The sequence below is a fragment of the Dipodomys merriami genome, unplaced genomic scaffold (genome assembly GCF_024711535.1).
Source record: "Dipodomys merriami isolate MVZ:Mamm:240054 unplaced genomic scaffold, mDipMer1.0.p SCAF_55, whole genome shotgun sequence".
In the NCBI taxonomy this organism is placed as follows: domain Eukaryota; kingdom Metazoa; phylum Chordata; class Mammalia; order Rodentia; family Heteromyidae; genus Dipodomys; species Dipodomys merriami.
In genome coordinates, this window is record NW_027206124.1 from 5,817,728 (window position 1) to 5,842,846 (window position 25,119).

Sequence of the window (25,119 nt, forward strand, 5' to 3'; positions counted from 1 at the left end):
GGAGAAAATCCAACTCAAACCCTGGCCTGCCCCTGTCCTGGGAAGCCAGGGCTCCCCGCATACCAGGTCTGCAGACAGCTCATGGGGTGATGCAGTCCTCGGCCACCACTGATCTCACAAGCGCGTCTCCCATGGTGCACAGCGCGCACTGGGAACCCAGCGGGGAGTTTCCGTCCGGGCTGTGCCTCAGGCTGTTGTGGGGATCTCCACAGCCCGGACGGAACAAACCACCCAGGCGTCTTTAGTAGGCTGCTGCCACCATGTTAGCGCTCTTAGGGAGCAGAGCAGCTCAGGACTCGGCTGCCCGACGGGTCACGGCATCATCCACCAGCCAGCCAGAGCCCCAGCCCCAGCACCGAGCCAAGCAGGCCCCGGGCAGGAACTGGAGCCTCAGGCCCCATCCTCGCTTCCCAAAGCCCAGACTCATGTCTGACTCTCCACTAACGCAACTGGCAGTGACCCCTGGGGGGTCCCTCAATACCTCCAGCCACCACAACCTGGAACAGCCCAGGAGAAAGTTGTGCGCGGCGAGTGATCTAAGTCAGGTCACCGTCCAGCCTTGCACAGTCTCCCGTCCCATCTGCAGATGATGTGGGTGTGCGCATGCGCGGGTGTGCCCATGCGTGATTTAATACAGGCATGTATCCATGGAAGAGGCTTGATATTCTCAAGTCTTATTTTTTTCTCTTCTTTTTTCTTTTATTTTTTTTTGGTGCTGGTCCTGGAGCTTGAACTCAGGGCCTGGACACTGTCTCTGAGCTTTATTGTTCAGAGTGAGCACTCTTATCACTTGAGTCACAGCATCACTTCTGGCTTTTTGGTGCTTAATTAGTGACTTTCTTACTTGGGTTTACTTCAAACCACAATCCTCAGACCTCACTCCTGAGTAGCTGGGATTATAGGTGTTGAGCCAGTTTCTGGCTTCAAGTCATTTTTTAGGAGGAAGATCAAGAGTATTTTTCAACTTTAGAACTTGCAGTAATAATTAGTACATGTGGGGCTGGGAAGGTGGCTCAGTGGTAGAGCGCTTGCCTTGCATGCATGAGGCCCTGGGTTCGATTCCTCAGCACCATGTAAGCAAAAAGAAAAAAAAGCCGGAAATGGCGCTGTGGCTCAAGCGGTAGAGTGCTAGCCTTGAGCTGAAGAGCTGAGGGACAGCACCCAGGCCCAGAGCTCAGGCCCCATGACCGGACCCCCCCCCCAAAATAATAATAATTAGTACATGTCTAGGATAGTTCTAGCAGAGGATCACAATAGCTCAATAGCTATGTACATATGACCTTATAAAATGATGCTAATTGAAAGGAACTACAGATTTTTTTTTTTTTGCTGGTCATAGAGCCTGAACTCTGGGCCTGGGTGCTGTCCCTCAGCTCTTCAGCTCAAGGCTAGCACTCTGCCACTTGAGCCACAGCGCCACTGCCAGCTTTTTCTGCTTATGTGGTGCTGAGGAATTGAACCCAGGGCCTCATGCATGCAAGGCAAGCACTCTACCACTGAGCCACCTTCCTAACCCAACAGATATTTTTAATGTACTGTAATGAAGTTATTTTTTTTCTCATTTTCCCCCTTTGGTTTACCCCCTGTACCCTTTGTCTTGTATATAAGTTTATCTGATTTGGGGGTAGAAAGGGGAAATCACAGAAATGGTGAGACAAAGGACAAAGGAGGAACCATTGCAACAGTGAAACTCACAAGACACCATATTGGAAATGAACTTTACAATTTGGGGGGATAGAAGTTGAGGGGAGGGAAAGTGGGAGAAAATGGGGAGGGTTGGTGGTAGCACTGTTTGACAAGAAATGTCCTCATGACCTTACTTACGTAACTGTAACCATTCTATATTACAATAAAAAAAAAAAAGAGAGAGCTGCTCGTGTGGCTTACCTGCCCGTCCGTCAGGATCTGCATGTGGCGAGCAAGGATGGACCTGAACTCATCTCTGGAGATCGTGTTGGATTTAAGGGTGTCAAAGTTCTCGAACTCCTGGATGAAGGTGTGGTAATGAGCTGTCACTGCCTTGTGAAGACGTGCCAGGAGGTCTCTGGAGCCCATTTCGTGGGGAGACTGGAGAGGTACATCTTTGGGCATCTTCTCAGCCCACTCGTCAGCAGCCTGTGGGAAACAGATGGAAACGGATCCCTTTGATAATGAATACAAGTCCAGGGGAGGAGCAGCTCTGTGGGGGCAGAAGAGCAAGACGCAGCCCATCGGTTTCTGACTGCAGGTCAGACTCGGCAGTGTAGAGGACCAGGCTACCCAGGGGGCCACGCCCTGCTGGCTGGGCCGCCTGGGGAGGGGACACCCTCAGCTCTCATCTGCTCGCACAGCGTGTTCCCATACCCCAGAGGCCCATGGCGCGCACAGCCTCCACTGCAGGCCAGGAATGAGGGTGGTTTGCATGTGGCTTGCTCCGATAACACGACACTGCTGTAGCACTCTTGGCCATGTGCCCCTGTGGCCAGCAACCTCCCAAGATCCACGTGTATTTAATTCTGGTGAATGCAGAGCAGTCTGTTGTGGTGGGGAGGAGGGAGGACTGGGGAGACCAGGGGAGCAATGGCTTGCATTAGGGCTCTGCCCTCCTGAGCCAGGGAAGCTTGAGGAGGCTCTGTCCATGGTGCTGAGGAACATGGGGGAAGAAGGTGCTGTGTGTGTGTGTGTGTGTGTGTGTGTGTGTGTGTGTGTGTGTGTGTGTGTGTGTGTGTGTGTGTGTGTGTGTGTGTGTGTGTGTGTGTGTGTGTGTGTGTGTGTGTGTGTGTGTGTGTGTGTGTGTGTGTGTGTGTGTGTGTGTGTGTCAGGGGTGCCAAAGTCAGGGTTGGGAGATGAGCCAGGAGGTAAAGGTGGTAGGGCACCCCAGAGCTTAGCCTACTGCAAGAGGCCAGGGGCCAGGGGCAGGGTGCAGGGGCAGGGAGCCGCTCCATCTGCACCTATTGATGGCCCTCAGGGCAAGCTGTGTTGAGACTTTGGGAAACACAATTTTGATACTAGTCAAACTGTTCTTAGTACACAAAAAGAGGCATATGTAATGACAATCACGTTACCCAAGACCAGTGCAAGGGAGAGAAATAGAAATCACTTTGGTATGAGTATTAATGTGCAAATGCTAAGGTAAAAGCTAGCAACTTTGACACCTATTTGAAGGGCTCACCAGAGCCAGCCAGGGTTTGTTCTGAATGCTTCCAGGATCGGCTCTACATTAGCAGAGGCCATGATTCAACAGGCCAAAAGGCTGACAAAAGCCATCAGCCACCCCTGGAGAAAACAGTCCCAGCAGCAAAGAAGGAAGCACACCAACTCTGGAACCTCAGATGAGCAGTCTGCACCCGAGGATTCAGCAGACCCTCTCCCACCTGCCTCACACTATTTCAGTCTTGAGACATTTTTACTGCTGGCCTCACGTTCATGATCCTCCTGTCTCAGCCTCTTGTGGATTCTGGGGTTACAGCTGTCTGGCACTACACCTGTCTAAATGGTGAACTTTAAGGTATTAAGAGTCAGAAGGGGCGGGGGCGGGCTCGCTGTCATGGCTGGAGCTCCAGCTTTGAAGTGGACAAGGAATGTCTACATCGGTGAAGAAGAAAGAGTAAAATGCTGCAGATATGTTTATCATTGTGGCCATGACAATAACTAGAAACCTTAGGAAGACACTTGGAGAAAGAAGTCCCATTGAAGCCGAAAACACAAGTACAATACAATAGTACAAGTACAATACTGTACATTAACAAAAACAGTAGCTATAACTAGTTAGGTGAACTGTGGAAAAATTTATAATCACATTAATGATCACTACGGATAGGCTGGGATGAATTCACACAGAAGGCAGAAGACATATAAGAAATCTATATTTAGTCTACTAAGATTGTTGCAAGTGGAGAGACAGGTTATATTCCTAGGTATAAAGATCCAGTTTCAGTCAGGGCACTATGGCTCGTGCCAAAATCCCAGATCCTTAAGACTGGGAGGATAAGAGTTCAAGACCAGCCATGGTGGCGAGTGCCTGCCATCCCAGCTAGGGAGGAAGCAGAAATAAGAAGACTGTGGGCCAGGTTGGAGTAGGCAAAAAGCAAAATCTTATTTAAAAAAAATAGTGAGGGCTGGGAAGAGTGCTTGCCTTGCATGCATGAAGCCCTGGGTTTGATTTCCTCAGCACCACAAAAGCAGAAACAGCCAGAAGTGGTGCTGTGGCTCAAGTGGTAGAGCACTGGCGTTTAGCTGAAGAGCTGAGGGACAGCGCCCAGGACCAGAGTTCAGGCCCCACAAATGCCAAAAAAAAATAGTGAAAGCAGAAAGAGCTGGGGCTATGACTCAAACAGTAGAGCACCTTCCTAGCAAGAGCAAGGGCCTGAGTTCAGACCCTGGTGCTGCCAAAAAAAACCAAAAACAAACACCACAGGAAACTTCTCTTGGGTTGTAAGTAAGCTTGGTAAAATGCTGAAAACCATCAGCAGCTGTAGTGTGACATGCTGATAACAGAAAAATGGACAGAGGTTGCTATCACATTTTTTGGACAGTCCAGCCACGGCTCTCCTGTGGTCCACCGTGGTCTCCTGTGGTCTGAACTCTAGCAAAGGAGCCTGTCCTGTCTGTGTCTCAGGCTCACCTGTGATGTGGCTTTCTGCCCCGCTGGCCTGCGAGCCCCAGCGGCTCCGCTTCAGCGTGGAGGTGGACGCGGCCACTCCAGCCCCACCTCGGGGTCCAGCCACGTGGTCACAGCAGCAGCCCGCTCCCTGCCCCGTTCATTTTCTTGAGGATGACCTTGTCTAAACACACAGACCACGTCAAGCCCTCAAGTGACTTTACCTATTGCTCGGCAACGGCCGAGCCGATGGCCCTCCCGGGCACATTGTGACCTCACTCTGATTCTGCCGTACTCAGGGCCAAAGGCTTCCATGCCTTGCCTCGGATATCGCAGGCTCCGCTCTGCTCAAGGCCTGAGTACCTGCTTTCCTGCAACTCCCGCAAGTGTTTCTCCAAAGCATCTTTGGAGCCTCATGCCATACCTCCTATCTTGTTCCCAGCTTGTTTTCTCTCCTGTTTATTGGTCTCTGACCCTTTACTCTTGTCTTTCTTACCCTACAGAAAATAAACTTTATGGGGGCAAGGGCTCTAGTCTTTTGTTTCCCGTAAAATCGCCAAGGGCTTAATGCAGAAGCCGCACACAGCAGATCTCTACGGTGGTCCAAAGAAGCACAGCCCACATGTCCACATGAGCAACGAGGAAGGTGGCAGGCCTCTGCTCTGCTCAGTCCCAGGGAAACGGCAGACCCAGTGACTAGAGGTGTCAGTGCTGGAGAGTACAATAAGGCTCTGGAGTCACAAGAGGTTTCTATGCTTTTCCTCTGGAGGTTCTGGGTTTGAACCCAGGGCCTTCTGCTTGGTAGGCAGGTGCCCAACCACTTGAGTAAAATACAATGAAAATGAAAATACAGCCTGCCATCTCTGGGACACAGCAAAGGCAGTTTTTTTTTTTCCTTGATTGAGATTAAGTGATTACATAAATTTCACAGTATTGTGGGATATGATACTTAGCTAAAGTCACAAACATTTTAACCTTCACGAAGGCACATTGTTATTACCATGGTCTATAAAGCTTATGAACTCTATAAACTTTGGAATTACAACTATTTTTTCTGACTCAGGTGATATGTGCATTTCTTTCCTTTTGCTTAGTGTAAGCTGTTCCTCTTTCCCTCTCCTTCCCTCCCTCCCATCGCTGCCCTTGAGTTGCTCAGTTTGTTTTCATCAATGTCCAGTGCAGCTGATGGGCCCCTCTGTTGTATTTTTTCCCCATTTCCTTCTGATTCTGTGTTCTACTCCTAGCTTTCCTCAGATGTGCCCATGTATATAGGCAGTTTAAGAGGAAAGTTTAGAGCTATGAGCGCTGGTTTGAATAAAATAAGAGATCACCGATTAATACCCTAATGAGGCACCTTAAAAGTTACTAGAAAAGCAAGATCAAGCCAGACCCAAAGCCAGAAGGTGGAAAGAAATAATATTAGAGCAGAAATCAATGAACTAGAGACAGAAAGAACTATATAAGGAATCAACACAACAAAAGTCTAGTTTTTCAAAAAGATAGAATTGATAAGCCTGTAGTCAACCGGACCAAAATGAGAAATCACCCAAATAAAGAAACTTGGTCATGAAAAAGAAGATATCTCAACAAATACAAGTGGAATACTTCACAAACTTTTATGTGAACCAGAAAAATGTTAGAAAGAGATGTGTTTCTAGAGAACCTCAAGCTACCAAAGTTGAACCACAAGGATTGAAACAGACCTAAAACAAACAGCGACATTTGAATGGAAATAGAGAATCTCTCCACAAAGAATTCCTGGGCCCCAGTGGATTTGTAGCAAAGTTCCCTAAGATTTATCTAACTCATAAATGGACATGTTGGATTGAAGCCCCTTTGCAAAGCTACTTTAAATTTAAAGGAACTTTAAATATAAGTTTAATAATAATAATAAAAAAAAGCTATCTCGAGCATCTGACGTGAGGAGAATGGTGGGACAAAACACGACATTTCTATATGGGGCAGCAATCTAGAGCGTTTGGAGGAATCCTAAGACAGCACTGACCACACCCTTGTGCACTGGGTCCTGTCCTGCCACCTCCCGGCTTGGCAGTGACCATCACACTGAAAGGAGTCTGCTTAGGAGACCGGCTGACTAGGGCTGAGGAGGGCAAAGCTTCAAAGCTTCCTTATTCGACCCAAACCTACAGCTTACAGCAAGGTGAGAGTGAAGCCAAGGGCAAGACGCAGTGGGTGGGCAGGTGTGTCCACCGGGGCTCACAGCCTAGTGTGCAAATATCCCCCAGTTCAGCATTTTGGAGTTAGCCAGACCTCTTGCCTTCACCAGTGAGCTGTTGTAAGGACAGGCATCCTCCAACCCAGAATGCAGCCGTGGGGCAAAACCCCACCACAAAGTGAAATTATTACTAACTGACATCCAGATCGGGGTTGCCAGTGGCTCACACCTGGGATCCGAGCTGCTCAGGGGCCGGAATCTGAGGATCCTGATTTCAAGGCAGCCGGCACAGCAACTTCTATGAGACTCTTATCCCCAATTAGCCATCAAAAAGCCAGAAACAGAGATGTGGCTCAAGTAGTAGAGCACCAGCCTCCTCCTCCTCCTCTTCCGTTCTTCTTAAGGAGAGAGAGTGTAGGACTCTGAGTTCAAGTCCCAGTACTTTGCATCAAATGTACACAATGTAATGAACCTCTCGGCTTAGTGACATGGAGCTGCTGGAGCTGCCCAGGGCCCTGGACCAGGACAGGACTGGGCTTCACACTGAGATCTAGGCACAGACCTAGATTCAAAGGGTGGTTTCTACTGGGACCATAAAGTTGAAAAATGTTCAGTGAAGACCACAGGACCAGAGACTTCTAAAGCGCCTGCAAAACCGAGCGGGTTGTCTGCACCGATGCTGGGTCCTGCCTAGTTTGGCAATGCTGCTTTTTGTGCCGAGTTTGTTTGTTACACAGCAACAGTTGACTGATCCAGCTCTGGTCTCACTAGCTTCTACGTAGGAAGCAGTGAAAGGGGCTGCGCTTAGAATGAGAGAACAGGGGGCAGCCCAGCCCAGTCAACTTTTAGATTGTCATCAGCTGTGGAAAAGGGACACTCGGTGGCTTTCTCCTGGTGTGTCCAAGAGGGCATTTGCCTGAGCGTGCCAGAGAGTGAGGCAGCTTAGCACGGCCCAGGCCCTAAGCCAAGTTAAAAATACAACTGTACACAGGACGCGAGGCATCCACACGCAGTGACATGGAGGGAGGACACTGCGGGGAGGACACAGACGCACAAGGCCTATGTGCATCTGATTGCTTAAAATAATATTCATCCTAGGCCGGGCGATGGTGGCTCACGCCTGTAATCCTAGCTACTCAGGAGGCTGAGATCTGAGGATCACGGTTCCAAGCCAGCCCGGGCAGGAAAGACCGCGAGACTCCTATCTCCAATAAACCACCAGAAAACCGGAAGTGGCGCTGTAGCTCAAGTGGTAGAGCGCTCGCCTTGAGCTGAAGAGCTGAGGGACAGCGCCCAGAGTTCAAGCCCCACGACCGACAAAAAAAAAAAAAAAAAAAAAATTCATCCTTGGAAACAATTATATTAAGTGAAGTAAGCCAGGCCCAAAGAAACATAGGTCCCATGGTTTCCCTTATTTGCAATATCTAGTATATGCCTGAGTCAAGCAGAAAAGATCAGTTAAGGTGATGTTAGGGAAATGAACCCTAAGATATGTATTCAAATGTTTTTTTTCTTTCATGCGATTGTTTCTAACACATTTATAAGATTATTTCTTTGTTGCTTTGTAAGTCCCTCCCCCACAGTATAACCCCTGCTTTTCACTGTATTTCATGTCGGTATAATTTGTGGAGGGGAAGGGGAAAAACAAATCATTTGAATAGGGATACAGGTGGACCCATTGCAACAATGAGATGTACAAGTTGTTATGTTGAAAACGAACTTTACAACTTTGGTGGGGGGGAGGGGGCAGGGAGGATTGGGGGGGCAGGGGGAGGATGGGAATGGGTGGGAAGGGGAAACAAAGGAGGAGGCTACAATGCTTGATAAGAAATGTACTCATTATCTTGCCCTGTAATTGTAATCCCTCTGTACAGTATTTTCACACTAAAAAATAAAATAAAATAATATTTATCAAAATGAACTCTAGATAATGGAAACAAGAGGTTTTTTTTCCTTGTTGTTGTTTCGTTTCCCTTTTTTGTTGTTGTTGTCAGTTGTGGGGCTTGAACTCTGGTCCTGGGTGCTGTCCCTCAGCTCTTAAGCTCAAGGCACGCTCTCTACCACTTGAGCCACACAGTACCACTTCCAGTTTTCTAGTAGTTTATTGGCGATAAGAGTCCCACAGACTTATCCTGCCTGGGCTGGCTTTGAACTGCGATTCTCAGATCTCAGCCTCCTGAGTAGCTAGGATGACAGGTGTGAGCCACTGGTGCCCGGCTCATTTCCTTTTTATTTGTTCAGTTATCTGTCTTGGATAAGGTAAGGGCAGCACAGCATGGAGGAGCAGAGGGAACAAAGCAGCAGTGGTGCTTGTTAGAATTCTGTTGAAAATGAACTATACACCTTGTGGGGATGGGAGGGAAAAACTGGGAGAGAGTGAGGGAAGGGTAACTGTCAAAAAAAGAAATGTACTCTTTACCTGACTTACCCTGTACATCTTTGTTTAAAGAATAACAATTTTCTTAAAAAAAAAAAAAGTTTGGCACCTGTGGCTTACTCCTGTAATCCTATCTACGCTGGACGCCGAGATCTAAGGACTTAGCTCCACATCAGCCCAGGCAGGAAAGTCTGTGAGACTCTTATTTACAATTAAGCACCAAGACTGGAAGAGGAGCTGTGGTTCAAGTGGCCTTGAGGAAAAAGCTCAGGGACAGCATCCTAGCTAGGAAGGCAGAAAGGCAGGCAGGAAGGAAAAGAACATAGCCACATGTTAATTTAGAGATCATCAGACTGCTTGCTTTACCGAGCAGTCAGCATGCTCTGACTATGCAGGGGGAGAATTGTACATTTTTTTAAAATCAAGACTCCTTACAGGAAGGAAAAAAAATCTGAAATTTCATACAGAATAGGAACTCAGCAGGTAGCAAAAAAAATCCTAATTAGAAATACTCAGTGAAGAATTCCTCCACTTCCCTTTAGAGAAAGGTGTAATTAGTCCTAAGAATTGAAAAATTGCTTCATTTGATCAAATATTTTGATTAGCAAAGAAATTAATTGTACTGTATCTTCATTTATATTTACAGTGAATAAATGAATGCTAAAAATAACAACAGTAGCAAATCTGCCTGTCAATAAAGAGAGAGAGATGGAGCATGAAAACTGCAGATGAGAACGGAGTGGACGCAGGTGCAGTCCCTCGGGCCTGTGCCACCTGAGCAGGCCCCAGCCCCGGGGGTGGCGCCCCTCCGTGGCCCTGGGTGCAAGGGATGGTCAGGATGAAATCTGCCCAAGCCAGGCGCCCACACCAGACCTCCAGGAGCCATGCTGGGTCTCCTGGTGTCCTACAACAGCTTCTGAGCACTGGCCCTGCCCTCCCACCCCCGGCAGGGCCATGCCCCACCGCCTGCCATGCGCCTGGACACAAGGTGCCTACTTGGAACTGGAACTCAGGAGCTCAGAGACACCAGAGACTGGGGGAGGTGGGGAGAGAACAGCCCAGGCAGCTGCTCTGAGCAGAGACTCAAACCTCTGTCCTGGAGACTCAAAGGCCCCCCCCCCCAATGTGCTGAGTCTGCTCTTCCCCCACCCTCAGGACTCCACACGGGCCACCCCCCCTCCCCGAGGCCCCGGCCCACGTTTACCGCCCGTGCTGCTCCTCCAGCCTCCACCCTGGATCACAGCGCCTGCACCTTCCTCACCTGCCCAGGAGGCTCTCCCTCCCTCCTCCTCCTCCTCCTCTTCTTCCTCTTCCTTCTCCCCTTCTCTTCTTCCTTTTCTTCTTCCTCCTCCTCTTCCTCCTCTTCCTCTTCTTCCTCTTCCTCTTCTTCCTCTTCCTCCTCCTCTTCTTCCTCCTCCTCCTCTTCTTCCTCCTCCTGGTCTTCCTCTCCAGCTGTGCAGCTTACCTCTGTCAGGCAGCAAAGAATCTATGCCAAGCCCTCTGCAAACACCCAATTCATAAATCCTTTGATAGTGTGAAATTGTCATAAAACACAGAGAAATAAAACGGCAACACGGACGCTACCCCTCGACCCTTTAATGATTCAATAAACTCACAGGTGAAGTCATTTATGAAACTGTTAAATTCTTCCACCCAGGGAAATTCTACACCGTGTAATCACCTCATTACTGGGCATTTAACATGCACTCACTGATAAAATAATAATAATAGGGGCCGTGAGCACCGGCGTGGGCTCTGAGCACGCCGGCTCTGGCTGGCGGGGTGGTGCACACACACTGCAGTCCTGTCGTGGGGAAGGAAGCTGAGGCCTAGGCCTGGCGCGTTGGGGTTCTGATCCCAGCGCTAGCATCTCTCCTATGTGGTCCATTTCCTCCTCTGTAAACTAGGACTGGTGACGGCCCCCGCCTTAAGGCTGTCAGGGGACTGGCCAATCTAATTTATGGAGCATGCCTGCTCACATGCCCTATGCCTGTCAGCCCCGAACTCCAGAACTTGGGGTCCTCCTTCCTCAGACTCTCAAGTGCTGGGATTACAGGCATGAGCTCTGCCAGCATTTTGATGATGACATCTGACTGCTGGTGACAAGAAGGTGACGGTGATTGGACAGGCACAATCACCAAGTAGGTACCTTCCTCCTCCCTCCTGTTCTCTTGGCACAAATCACTCAAACTCGGGCTTCAGCACCAGTTGAGAGATGAAATGTTCTGGTTTGTTCAGGCAGGATCACCGCCATTTCAGTGGCACACTAGTCACTGGCACAGATGGACCCGAGAGTCGGTCCTCCCTGTCCCCCACCGAGCCTGGACCCCCAGGTGGCCGGGAACTGGTTGTTTGCTTTCACACTTGCTAGGTGCTGAGTGCAAAGACTCACAGCCTGAAGGGAGGCTTACAGCCGGAACATGGCAGCTGTGCCGCGAGCTATATGTGAAAAGTCCACATCCTGTCCCCGCACTCCGCCCGCTCTCAGCTCTCCCCCACAGGGCCTCCGGGTCAGTGCCCCCCCCAGATCTCCCCTGCAGGGCCTCCTGGTCAGTCCCCCTCCCCCTGTGCTCAGATCTCCCCTGCAAGATCTCCAGGCAGGCACAGCCTCTCCTGGCTTCCTGACATCACCATGGCCTGGCAGATTCACCAGTGAAGACTGACTCTGATGCTTAGGGGATCAAAGGCTTCCATCTGGGCTGGAGGGGTGAAGAAGGGGAGCTTGCCTGGACCTGCTCAGGTCACACTGAGGCAGGGAACCAAGAAAAGGGCCCCAACAGTCTCAGGAGGGAAGGCTGGCGGAATTGTGAGCTGGGGAGGACCTGCCCAGGCCGCCCCAGCCAGCACCCAGCTGGAGGACACCGGGGTGCGGGGGACACCAATGTGGACAAGGGCTCGCCCTCCAGGAACACCAGGCGTGGAGGTGAGGGCTTGCAGCCATGCACACGGCTGGCCTGCTGGAGTGCAGTAGGGTGTGCCTTCCTCTGGACCTTGCTGGCTGTGCACAGCCCTGGCTTCTGGCGGAAAACAGCCCTATGTCAAGGGGAACCCCGGGCTGAGACCCACAGTCAGGTAGAAGCAAGCTGGGCACGGCCGCCTCCATGTTTTTATAAGCAGCAGCAGTCACGTTCCTTTCCCCTGGAAGCCGCCCCTCCCTGCTCCCCAACAGAGCAAGAAGGTGCCCAGCCCCTGGACTGTCCATGTTGCTGGAAACTTCTGATGTCTCACAGCTCAGGACTCACACGTGGGAAGAAACCAGCTGGGAGACAGAAGTTGTATGTAACTTTGAGGTGACAGCAGCACACCAGGGGAGCAGGCCTGGCCGGGGCTGGGTGTCTTTTGTGACATCACGGCTGTCCCTGGCTTTCTCTATGCAGGCTCTCCCGGGGTGGGTGGGGGACAGATACTGGGGTGTGGGTGCCAGTATGACGCGATATGCAGAAGAAGCAGGTCCCTCCTCGGTCCTCCACCAGCAGGAAGGCCAGTGGGCCTGCCAGGCCCAAGAGAGGGATGAGGCGAGCTGCCTCCCTGGCTCCCAGGGTGGTCACACATACCGCTGGGCCCTGCTCTCACAAGCATGCACACACGCATGCACGCACGCATACACGCACGCCTCGAGAGTACAAGCCTGCCTTCATGTACGTGCGTAGCCATCAGTGGCCCCCTCTTCCCTGCTGCCACCAAGGACACCCCAAGTTACCCCGGACAACTTGCCACAGGTCTAGAGAGCGTGCAGTGCATCAGCAAGCGCAATGGAAGCTGGAGGACACCTTCAAAACGGCACGGCTGGACTTACACGCGGCAGAGCTGCTCTCGACACCAGGAACGGGAGGGGAAACGGCCGTCACAGGCCGCCTCAGTAACATGGTAATTTATCTCCAATCATCTTAGTGCCCTGCCTACGAAGTCAACCCCTCATTCCTCATCACATTCATTAGGGATACATGGATCTTGCTCCATTGACAATAAAAGCAGACATAAATTGAAGTAACACCAATATAATGTGGCAACTAATATTAACGTGGTGTTCATAAAGACTACAGATGTTCTGGTGAGCTTCAAGGCCTGTGTGAAACACTCTATTCCTCATTTCTCTCCCATCCAAGCCCCGGCCCTGTTTAGCTGGGATAGATAAGACCGCGGACTCCTCGATTCTCCCTTAAACGAAAATTGGATCTTTTTTTGTTGTTGTTTGGTGCTGGTACTGGGGCTTGAACTCAGGGCCTCACACTCTTGTTTGTGTTTTTTTCCTTTGATCAAGGCTAGAGCTCTATCACTTGAATGTGGCTTTCTGGTGATTGACTGGTGATGAGTCTCATAGGCTTCCCTACCCTGCATGGCTTCACAAAGCAGTCCTCAGGACTCAGCCTCCCGAAGCAGTTAGGGTTACAGGCATGAGCCACATTACCTGGCAGTAAAATCATATTAAGTTTTTTTTTAAATACATAAATGACTTTACAGCCCATACATATGTATAGATCATAATTACACCAAGTAAGGACTTTGGTTCTCATTGGTTCTCTGCTTGCTAGAATTTGCCAAAATAATGATTCTGCATTGACTAAACATGTGTTTCTTTAAAAATATTTCATTACTGGATATTATTTCCATATTCACAGAAGATAATGAAATTGCAATTTAGGCTTGAAAAAGCAACGATGAGCAGGAGGGATTTTCTTTCTACCAGCGAGCTGGTATGTTTTTCCGGAAGTGAGCGGGTGCCTGAGGAAGGCAGACACTGCTTCTGGTGCGCTGTGGAGTCGCCAGGGCCCTGCTGCCCAGGCTGTCCTGCTCCTCTGCCTCAGGGCTTCCCAGCCTGCACCTCGGCCCGGCTGGCGGCACCGGTGGTGGAGGGCAGGCCTGGCTATTGTCTGGAGGGATGCGGTCAGTCGCCGTCATCTCCCCGTCTGCAGCAGGCCTCCCAGTTCGCTGGCCCAGGGTCCTCCGGCATAGGAATGAAAGACCGGCAGGGTCTCCCGGGTCTGCCACAGTGAGACCTTGACCTGGGGCGGGTGAGCCTGAGGAGTGCTCGCTGATGGAGGGGTGCTTCAGGAGCGGCAGCAGTACTGGGGTGTGGGGTGAGAGGGCCGACAAAAGCAGGGAGCAGGAATGCGAACGTAAGCTGCACCCGATGTGGGGAGGGGTCCGCACGTCATATGCATGGATGACGGCCCAGAGATCGAAGGGCAGCGGAGGATGAAGAGGAGTGCGCCACATCAGACTCTGCAGACTTCAACCTAGTCAGGGCCCTGGGGTCTCAAGTGTGACTCCCTTTTCCTCTCCCAGGATTGGGGTCTGCTTGGTCAGGGATGACTCAGTGAACTTCCCTGGTGCGGGTGGTACTTACTGCCTTAATTACTTTTGGGTAATCTCTTTTTAATTACTAGCCTCCCAAGCATCTCCCAGAGGGATGGGATCACTAGAGCCATATTAATGAGCTCCAGGGCGATGCATTAATGATTCCTACTATTTGTTAAGACGCTTCCTTTCTCTGGAAGCCCCAGGATTAAACTTTGGGAGGCGTCGTGATGAGCAGTTCCGGGTCCTCCTCTAACCTGACGTCCCAGTCACACTGCATGCTGAGCACTCCACACTCTTCCAGCTCAGCCATCACCAACAATTCTCCTCTGGCCGGAAGGAGACAACTACAGAGGGCAGCAAAGGATGCGGGGCCTGGCGTCTGTCCCAGCCACTTCCTGGGCCCGCCTACGGGCAGAGGTACACAGGGGGAGAGGAAACCCACAGGTTCCCTCATTCGTGGTGACGGGGGGCAGGGGAGGAGCTGCTGTGGTCAGCCTCTCTGGACTTTCTCTGAGCCCTGTCCTGGGCCAGCTCTGGGTCAGCACAACTGAGCTGCTGAAGCCCCGCCCATGGCACAGCCCTGGCAGGGGCCTGGCCCCCGCCACCCTGTGTCCCCGGCAGAATGAGGTCCTGGAAGACACAGGCCACACCTGTGTGCCCACAGCCAGGTCAGGCACCTGCCCGGCGCTGTGCTCCTGTGGGAAACGCACACAGATGAGGGAGAGTGCTGGGGTCCGCACAATGGAACCCACACACACGGGGGGGGGGGGGAGGGAAAGGGGGACACGGAGTGACTGGACTCGATTCCAGAGAAGTGCTGGTACTGCCATCATTCAATGCTCAGAAGTCCTTGTGTGACCAGAGACCCCAGGTAGAGGCCCCATCAGGCCCGCAATAGCTCCCAGAGGCCTTTGCTTCTGCCTCATCTGGGCAAACTTCATCCTGGCCATGTCAACAGGCAGGGGTCCCTGGGGAACAGAAAGGAATCCCACACAAGGCACGGCAGCAACCACAGTGGCGGCTTGGGGAGCGGGCGGGTCTGTCACCATACTCCAATTGCATTTCTACATGGGCATATGTTGCTTTCATATAAATAAAAAATGCAGGTTAAAAAAAAGACTTGTAGAAGTCTAGAAAATCCCCAGCAGGCCTCAGGCTGAACAGTGAGTCCAGGCTTCCCGCCGCCCCTCCCCAGGGAGATCATGCAGCAGGGATGGGAGGGAAGTCCATCAACGTGTCTACCTTGCCGCCTGGGGGGAATTTCAGGGCTCTTCAGTCACTGGCACATTCCAAATAGTGTAACATGGACATGAGCGACTTCTGCAAATCTTAGCTCAAGGTGTGGGGATGGTCAGGGTTCAATTGTTTGTGATTTTTTAAATGGCAATTTCATGTGATTCAACCTACTAGACAAATATCCTTCAAGACCAGTAAAAAAATTATCCCTATCCTTTGGTTATTTTATCTTTTGGATACTTGAAAATGTGAGGATGCAATTACAAAAGCACAGTGTTCAGGGACAGGTAAATTACAAGCAGAAGCTAGAAAAAGCATTGGAATTGTTAAAAAGAAAATAAGGCTGTGAAGGGAAAGCTGGGGAGATGCCAATGACTGCCACAGCATCCAGTGCCACTAGTGACATTAGCCAGAGTCCGTACGCAGTGCTAACCCACGCTGCAAATGGGAGACACGGACTAAACAGAGCACAAGCACCAGCTCTGAATGGGGCCTGCGCTACCACTCCTTGCTCAGGGGGCCATGTGGTTCTGTGACCATGTGGAGTCTGTCCTGTGTGGAACATGTCTGTCCCACGTGGAATCTGTTTCTCCTGCCTTCCTCCCCGGGGGATGCAAGGGGCACATGTGCATGTGGGCCCTGAGCTCAGCAGGATCTCGACAAATGCAGATGTGACTGCTTTCTTTTCCAGCTTTTTCTGTATTCCCCCCAAAGTTGCTCGTGGCAAATACATCTTTCTTGGAAAATCACAAAGGTATCATCAACAGTAGCAAAAGTCAGGGGTTGGGATTCCGCTCAGAGGAAGAGTGAGTCAGCCTGGAAAAGCCCTGAGTATGGTCCTCAGCACCACACATACACACACAAAAGTAGCAAAGGTCACTATAAATGAAGAGCAAAGACACAGCACAGACTTAAAGGCATTTGCTGCTCCCATGGTACCAAGCGACCAGAATCCCTACAGGTGATGTGCAAAGGATGACCCTGGATACAGACAGGCTCTGAGAGGTTTTGCTCATACTAACCACCAGGACCCGTGAAGCCAATGTTAGTACAACTGATCACACCAGGGGCTGGCAGGAACCCTGGGGCACAGCTGGGAGATGTAGGCAGCCTACAGCCAAACAGTGATTCTGTTGTGAGCAGTCCACGTGTGCTGGGTGTGGGCACGGCTGCTGAGGGTGGAGGAGACTGAGGGCAGTCTGCCCGTGCCCACCAGAGGAGCCCACCGGAGGAGGGTGATGGATGGGTAGCAAGTCCTTTCCAGATACATACACTTAATAGACTGTCTTCATAGCACCTTATAAGAACCAACTAAAGCCAATAAGGCAAGCGCACAAGACAACACTCAACCAGTTGCATAAAGTTTAAAAACAAGTAACATGCTGGGAGCTGGTGGCTTACACCTGTAATTCTAGCTACTCAGGAGGCTGAGATCTGAGGATCATGGTTCAACATCAGCCCTGGCAGGAAAGTCCATGAGATTCTTAACACCAATTAACCACAAAAACATCCAGAAGTGGAACTATGGCTCAAGTGATAGAGTGCTAGCCTACCATGGGCAGAGCCACGAAAGGCCTGGCCAGCGCCTGGAGCTAGGTGGTCACTGTGGCTACAATTCGGGTCCATGTGTGTTGCGAGATGAGAAACAAAAGGCACGTACAACTACTAACAAATTGGTAGTGGTCAATTCAAAGTCACTCATTTTAGCCAGGTATGGTGGTGTACAACTGTAATCCCACTTGCTCAGGAGGCTGAAGCAGGATGATCTTGGGTTCAAAGCTAGCTTGGACTACATGGGAAATTCAAGGCCAGCTTGGGCTACACAGTGAGACCCAGTTTCAGAAAACCAGAAAAAACCAAACCAAACCAAGAGAAAAGTTGCTTGTGCATTACTACTCAATAAATTGTACAATGTTTGCATACACACACACACATACACACACACACACACACACACACACACATATATATATATATATATATATATATATATATATATATATTTTAAAGGCACGTACAAGAGGGATGGGCAGGGGAAGAGAAGGAAGAATCCCATGTCCTCCAGAAAGCTCAACCCTCTGCCCTCTCCCTTCCCCTCCCCCCCCCCCCAGCTCTCGGGGACCTTCCTCCTGCCACACATGCCTCTGTCGGAACCCAGCCCTGCCATGCTCACCTCTGCGCTGTGCCAGGACACAGCCAGAGCCAGACAGCAGGGTATCGCCAGGGTCAGCGCAGCAGGCCTTGCCTGCCTGCCATCTTCCGGAATCAGGAGTCTTTCGAACTCTCAACTCATCAGACCACAGCAAACTCCCAAGATTTTTTGAAAACAAAACAAAATATAGCCAGGTGCCAGTGGCTCACGTCTATAATCCTAGATACTCAGGAGACTGAGATCTGGGGATCACAGTTTGCAGCCAGCCCAGGCAGAAGAGTCCCCATGAGATTCTTACCTGCAATTAACCACTCAAAAACCAGAAGTGGAGCTGTGATTCAAAGTGGTAGAGTACTAGACTTGAGAAAAAGAGCTTAGGGACAGAACCTCAGGCCCTGAGTTCAAGCCCCATGACCATTAGGACAAAAACACAAACAAAAAACAAGATATAATAAAAATGTCCCTCAAACCAGAGGATGCATAGTCTATCGCTCCAAGACTCTATGGAGGATTGGCACTAGCTTTTCATTTAAAATGAGCTAATTACATGATGTGATTGCCAATTTATCTGACCTGTTTTTAATCAATTACCCATTTTTCAGAAACTAATTGTCGCTCCTTTTCGCAAAGACATACTTACCTCTACAGATTTCTTACCTCCTCTGTGAAAGAGCTGAAGTTCTGGAGGAAGTATTTCCAGTGTATGAAGGGGGTGAGATGAATCTTCAATTTCCTCAAAAAATAATGATATTGATTATCTGTAAGTTTGCAACAAAACTCTTTAAGGACTTGCCCGAAGTCTGTGGCCTTCACAAACCCCGTGTCTTCTTTATCCACAGCAGAAAACACCTAAAAACATGAAAGGAAAAGATGACAAATGCTGTTGAGTATTAAAAAATAATTTCCTTAAGTATCATTTCTGTTCAATGAAAATGAAATCTAGTATATAAAAGTCCTTCGTAGCAGGTCATTGGTGGCTCATGCCTATAATCCTAGCTACTCAGGAGGCTGAGATCAGAGGACTGAGGTTCAAAGCCAGCTGGAGAAGAAGAGTCCACAAGACTCTGATCTTTAATTAATCAGCAAAAGGCCAGCAGTAGAACTGTGGCTCAAGTGGTAGAATTCTAGCCTCGAGCAAAAAAGCTAAGAAAGAGTCCGTCAAGGCCCTGAATTCAAACCCCAGACCTAGAACCACAATATAAATAAATATGGTCCCTTGTAAATTCTGAATTGCTAAATAAACACATCTTTATCAGAGGACTAAGACAATGAAGACAAGCCCTGTCAGAGCTTCAGAGATTTCTGGAAGAGATGGAGGTAAGAGGGAAGGAGATCAGAAATAAGAGGGAAGGAGAGGCACCCTGGCCGCCGGTGCCCAGAATGTCATGGAACCTGTCCCTGTTCCTGAGCGTGATGTAGTGGGTGGACAGAGGAATGTGTGTGGGGAGGGGCCCTCCTCGAGGAGCCTCCATCTCCTCTCACCAGGAGGGACTGGCAGACCCCTGGTCATGGGGGAGGGGCTCTCCCCACAGCTGCGGGCTGTGGCACTCACACTGCTGAGGGGCCGGAGGGGCCTGGCGTGGGGAGAGGACCCTGCCCCTGCCGGGGCTGGGGGGCGGGGCTGGGTCTATGCTGGGAACTTGTCAATGTTCAGTGTTCAGTAGTCAAACTGAAAGTGCAAAAATGTGCTATAAAAAGAACACACATTTTTTCCATCTGTCAAAACAAAATCATTCATTTTTTTTTATTGCACTAGGAAATCTCTATCAAGTGGCAGATTAAGATTTTTCTTACAATAAGAATTTAATGTACCTAGAAATTCCAAACCAAACTCCTGCAGCAAATCCTCATTTCTGGGATAGCCAGGCACACGCAGGGCATGGGGCAGGAGTAACCCAGCTAACTCTAAAATACACACGCATGGGGCACAGGGCAGTAGTGGGGAAGGCCTGGGGCCCTGGATCAGGCATGGTCTTGGATCAGGCTCTGCGGTGCACCTCCATGCTGTGACCTCCCTGAACCCCAGCCCTGGCCCCACAAAGGCGGACTGGGTTCAGCATGGCTGCCAGGCTGACTCAGTCTCTTGGGAATGCGCCAGGGAAGACTGCTGGCACCCAGCAGCCATGTTCAGGAGACCCACATCAAAACGGGCACAGGTGCGCTACAGGACAGGAGAAGGCCAGGTGGTGCCCAAGGCTCTCTCCGGCCACAGGACACTGCCAGTTCCCTGTGCAAACCCAGCATGCCAGGCCATAGGGCAGGCATGAGAACTAGAAGCGTGGATCCTCCAATGCCCCATGATCACAAGGTGCTGATACATTTCAGACACACAATGCACATGGGCATCTGTGGTGCACACAGGAATGCACACGTGTCCCGTGTCCTCTCTGATGGCCATCCCATGACAGTCATACCCCTTCCTCTCCTCCCCGTTACTCCCCTACTCCACCCCTGTCCTCTCCCTAAGGAGTTTTCCCTGAGACCCACTGGTCTTAGAACCTCCAAGAACCCCAGCTTGAAAAACGCCTGACAGAGGGCGATGGCACCACTTCTGGTTAAAAGGTGACAAGACTGTCCTAAACATGAATGCATTTGGTGTGCAATGCGCTCTGGGAACTGTGGAAAGTGTGCTGACACAGGTCAGGAGGCTCCTTGTGGCATGGACAGGATCTGGCAATACTGGGCACACATGCTGTTCATGGTCAGTGGGGCGGGAGGAGCTGTGGGTAGAGAGGGTTGAGCTCTCTGGCTGGCTGTGGCCACCACATCCCTCTACTCCCGGCCCCTGAGGAAGTGTGTCAGCTTCCCTTGGTGGCTGCTGGGCAGGTGGCCTCGGCACAGGAGGGTCTGGAGGCACTCCACTGTCACCTTGTCGCCCCTGGGATGGTCATGTCCACACCGTACATGTTTGCATCTTAGATACTGACCGTGTCTGCTCTTGGGACAGAGGCAGAGTTGTGGGCTGGTGGCTGCTGCTCTCTGTTTATCTCCCCACTAATCCATCCCATGTGGGCTCCAGGGTGCACCTCTTAAAATCCAAGAGTCTAAAGCCAACCATCCTGATGAGCCACAGATGGTAAAGAGCCCCACGGAGGTGGGGACAGGCAGGCCGGTGCCTCAGCCTGGAGTCTGGAGAGGAAGGAAGCGTGCCTCTGCTGCCTGTTAATGGTCTCAGGTTCTTTCACCTGCAGGAAAGTCTGGGACACTCTTATCTCCAACCAATCAACAAAAACCTAGGTGTAGAGATGTGGCTCAAGTGGTAGAGCACCCGACTTGAACAACAACAACAAAAAGTGTGAACGTGAGGCCAGCATATACACAACTCCCTTCCCCCCCACCCCCACCTCCTTGTTCCCCCAAACCCAAACTAACCACCTATCTACACTCTCAAGGAGAATGGAGGAGCTGAGGATGGGCCCTGGGAGAAGGGCTGGACGGCGATTTTGATGGACGAAGATGGGCTTCCATTGAGAAACACTGTGTGGTTCACCATACCTGGAACAAGGCCTGCTGGGAGCAGCTGACCAGACACTGGATGCTCTTCACGATCTCCTCTGGACTCAGGGTGGAGAAATCGATGGACTGAGGCCCAGTCGCCCCGCTGCTCTCCAGCGCTCTCAGGAAGTCTAGGTAGTTGATGGAATTTTCATGCACTTCGATCTCCAGGCTTCCGCCCCCCCCACAAAGAAACAACAGATTAGTTTAAAAAAACCTATCGCTTGCTCATTCAACAAACAGTTCAGAGTGTGGTGTAAGACACTGTCCTGGAGCTGTGGGTGGCCACACGCCAGTCAGCCCTGTCGTAGGCGCACACGGACACTGTGACCACAGGAAGCAAGGGAACGGCGTGCAGAGGTGAGGGAGGGTCACCCCAGCCAGTGGGGCCCCTGTGCTCTGTCTTGAGAGCCTCCCACCCTTCAGGTGGGAGGCCAGGCCTGTCCGCAGCATCATACATGGCTGATAGAGCCAGGTGCCAGGGGCTCATGCCTGTAATTCTAGTTACTCAGGAGGCTGAGACCTGGAGGATCCTTGTTCGAAGCCATCCCTACAGCAGAAAAGAAACTTCATCTCCAAAATAACCAGCCAAAAAAATCCAGGATGGAGATGTGGCTCAAGGGATGGAGCAGCAGAAATGAGTAAGAAAGCCAAGCAAAACCCATGATGAACCACAGAGGCATGCCCGGAGGCACTGTCCTCCAGTGGGGTTGAAATGAAGTTGTGAAGCCCAAGCCTCTCCAAAGACCTTTGTTCAATGACTGGTCCAGCAATGTTTCCTCAAGGAAAACTCCATTACAGCTCTGAGCTGCACAAGGACATCTGAGCAGAAACGCCTTCCCTGTGTGACCCTCACCCTACGGGGGGGGGGGGGGGGGGCAAGCACCTTCAAGGCCTAGCGTTCCTTAAGAATCTAGAGCACATTTATAAACGATGTAGAGAGTCAAAGTGGAGTTTCATTGCTTTCAAAGTTCCCATCTCTAGACTTGAATTCCTGAGGTATTACCAGCCTCTCAGCCAGACAGAGCGTGACGTCAGAACAGACCCGAGGGGACTTGGGTAAGCCCAAGAGAGAAGCTTCTGGTGACGCTAAGATCTGCCTCCAAAGAGGACAAGTCAGCATGGTGTTACACGCCTGTAACCCCAGGCACTTGGCTGACTGAAGCAGGAGGATTGCAAGTTTAAGACCAACCTGGGCTATGTAGTGAGACTCTGCCTCAAGAAAAAGAAGAAACAAGAGCAGCCAAGAGCTAAGCGTCTGTACAATGCAGCTGTGGCGGCGCCTTGCAGGACCTGCGCCCACCGCCCCGCATGGTGGGCACGGAGAAGGACAATCAGTACTTTTCATCTGCGGGCTGAATTGCCAGTATGGTATTAAAATGTAGTAATAAAATCAAATGCATATGCAAATCTCAGTAGTATTTAGAAAAGTCTATTTTGGAGCGAGAAAAGCATAATCTACATATAATTACCACTAGCTGGGATTCTTATCATCAAGAGGTCTTTGAGAAGAGACAAGCGGCTGAGCAATGGAGACTTATTAAGGTTTCAGTGCGTAAAAAAGTTGATCACCCCATTGACAGGTGGACTACAGAAATTCTCGGTTCCTTTGTTGTTGTTTGCGGAAGTACCAGCCTGACTATGTTTTCACAGCCTCTCTTATAATCCCCTTGTTAATTATTTAGCTGCTGCTTTTCTCCATGATTTATTCATTGAATGCATATGAATTCTTATTCAGCTGGAGATGCACTCAGTGAGAAGAAACCCTGTTTAGGGACAAGGGGACATATCAGCATTTGAAGACTGCCCTCCCTCCTCTGCATACATGCATACATACACATATGTGTGCACATGCATACATGGACATACAACGGTGTTGGCCTTCTCAAAGCTTAAACACACTAACAAAAATTTCAAAATCCTAAGTGATATCTCTCCCCTCCCCCACCCCCCAGCTGCCAGGATGCTAGACTGAGACAAGCTGTGTGGGAGAAAACTTTAAAAAAAAATTCAGACCAAAAAGAACTCAAATATTACTTCCAGTCTGCTTTTTCTTAGAAAATTACTTCAAGAAGTGCTCCAACAAGAAAAGAAAGTAAATCAAGAGATAAAAGGACATAGGATTGCCAGGCGCTGGAGGCTCATGTCTGTAATCCTAGCTACTCAGGAGGCTGAGATCTGAGGATCACGGTTCAGAGCCAGCCCAGGCATGAGACTCTTATCTCCATTAAACCACTAGAAAACAGGAAGTGGCATTGTGGCTCAAGTGGTAGAGTGCTTGCCTTGAGCTGAAGAGCTCACGGACAGTGCCCAGACTCAGAGTTCAAGTCCCACTACTGACAAAAAAAAAAACCTGTGGGATGGAGGTAAAGGGACACAGAACTTAGAAGTGTTACTCCTCTAACAGTCATACAATAAAAGCTGATCAAACACCGCTGTTCCTGGAAGCCAGCAAAGAGCTGAGGCTCTGGGGGAGGTAACACTGGGATCTGGAAAGAAAGGCCCTCTTGAGGCTCATAGCCAGCATGTGTTCTGGCGCAGAAGCTGCAGGAACACGTGAAGGTGGCGAGGCTGCGTGTGAGAGGGAGGCACTCTCGTGGGTCCAGGCACGCAGGCTTTACCTCCAGGAATCCTCCAGCCTCTCAGTGAAGGCCTGGGCAGGATCCCTCATCCTGCAGTGGGTGGTAAGAGCAGGGAAGAGTAAGCCATGTGACGCATTCCCAGAGCCTTCCAACACTTTCCATGGAAGAGAGCTCAGCGGACCTATCCCAGCTGAGGAAAAGTCAGTGATACCCCCTAGTCATCCGCACATAGGCAGAAGCTACACTACTGCTGGAGGCCTGACGCTCAGGCCACTGATCGTTTGAGTGTTCGCGCTCCTGGATACCATATTCCCACATCCCCGGCCTGCAGAAATACAGCAGAAATCGTTCTTGTGGACACCCAGAGAAAACAGGAGATATGCAAACAAGGACAGTAGAGGAAGCCGTGGCTTTTCGCATGAACAGCAGACATTAACCACAACCCTATACCTGACCAGATTCACATTCAACCTCACCACACAGGACTATCCATCTCTCTCCTGGTTATTACCCAATACATCACATCTGGCTTTCAACAACATAACCACAAGGCATTCCAAAAAGCAGTAAAGACACAGTCTGAGGAGACAAATGCACATGGCCACCAGCCTCAGCTGTGACAAAGGTTCTGGAACAGTTAAGTGGATTACGTAGGGATCCAGGGGTATGGAGAATGTGCGCAGGGACACATGGACGAAGTGAACAGGGATATGGGAACTCTGAGAACCAAAGGAGACGCCAGACACACAGAGGTGCAGCACAGAGATGGAGATGGCCTCTGATGGGCTTGTCAGCAGGCTGGAAACTTTAAGAATGGGAAAAGAAGCCAGGCATTGGTGGCTCATGCCTGTAATCCTAGCTACTCAGGAGGCTGAGATCTGAGGATCACGGTTCAACGCCAGCCAGAGCAGGAACTCCATGAGACTCTTATCTCCATTTAACCACTAGAAAACCAGAAGTAGTGCTTTGGCTCAAGTGGTAGAGCGCTCGCCTTGAGCTGAAGAGCTGAGGGACAGCGCCCAGGCCCAGAGTTCAAGCCCCACGACCAAAAAAAAAAAAAAAAAAAAAAGAATGGAAAAAAGAGACCAAAACACAATGTCTAAGAACTCTGGGGAAATGTCTGCTTAATTGAAATTCCAGGAGAAAAGGAAAAGAACAGAAAAAGCATTTGAGGTAATGACAGCCAAGACTTTTCCAAAATTAATATTAGACACTAAAGAG

The 25,119-nt window shown here is 50.3% G+C and overlaps 1 protein-coding gene across 3 annotated transcripts in view; it reads right to left on the reverse strand.

Moving 5' to 3' along the window:
- Efcab6 (EF-hand calcium binding domain 6) overlaps positions 1–25,119 on the reverse strand; it is a 173,874-nt gene that overhangs the window by 6,454 nt on the left and 142,301 nt on the right. For all 3 annotated transcript variants that reach the window (XM_069999721.1, XM_069999723.1, XM_069999722.1), the window contains 3 exons: positions 21,317–21,488; positions 18,479–18,670; positions 1,888–2,115 (listed from right to left, as the gene is read on the reverse strand). In XM_069999721.1, the coding sequence (XP_069855822.1) occupies positions 1,888–2,115; positions 18,479–18,670; positions 21,317–21,488 (592 nt within the window). The remainder of the gene's footprint in view (positions 1–1,887; positions 2,116–18,478; positions 18,671–21,316; positions 21,489–25,119) is intronic.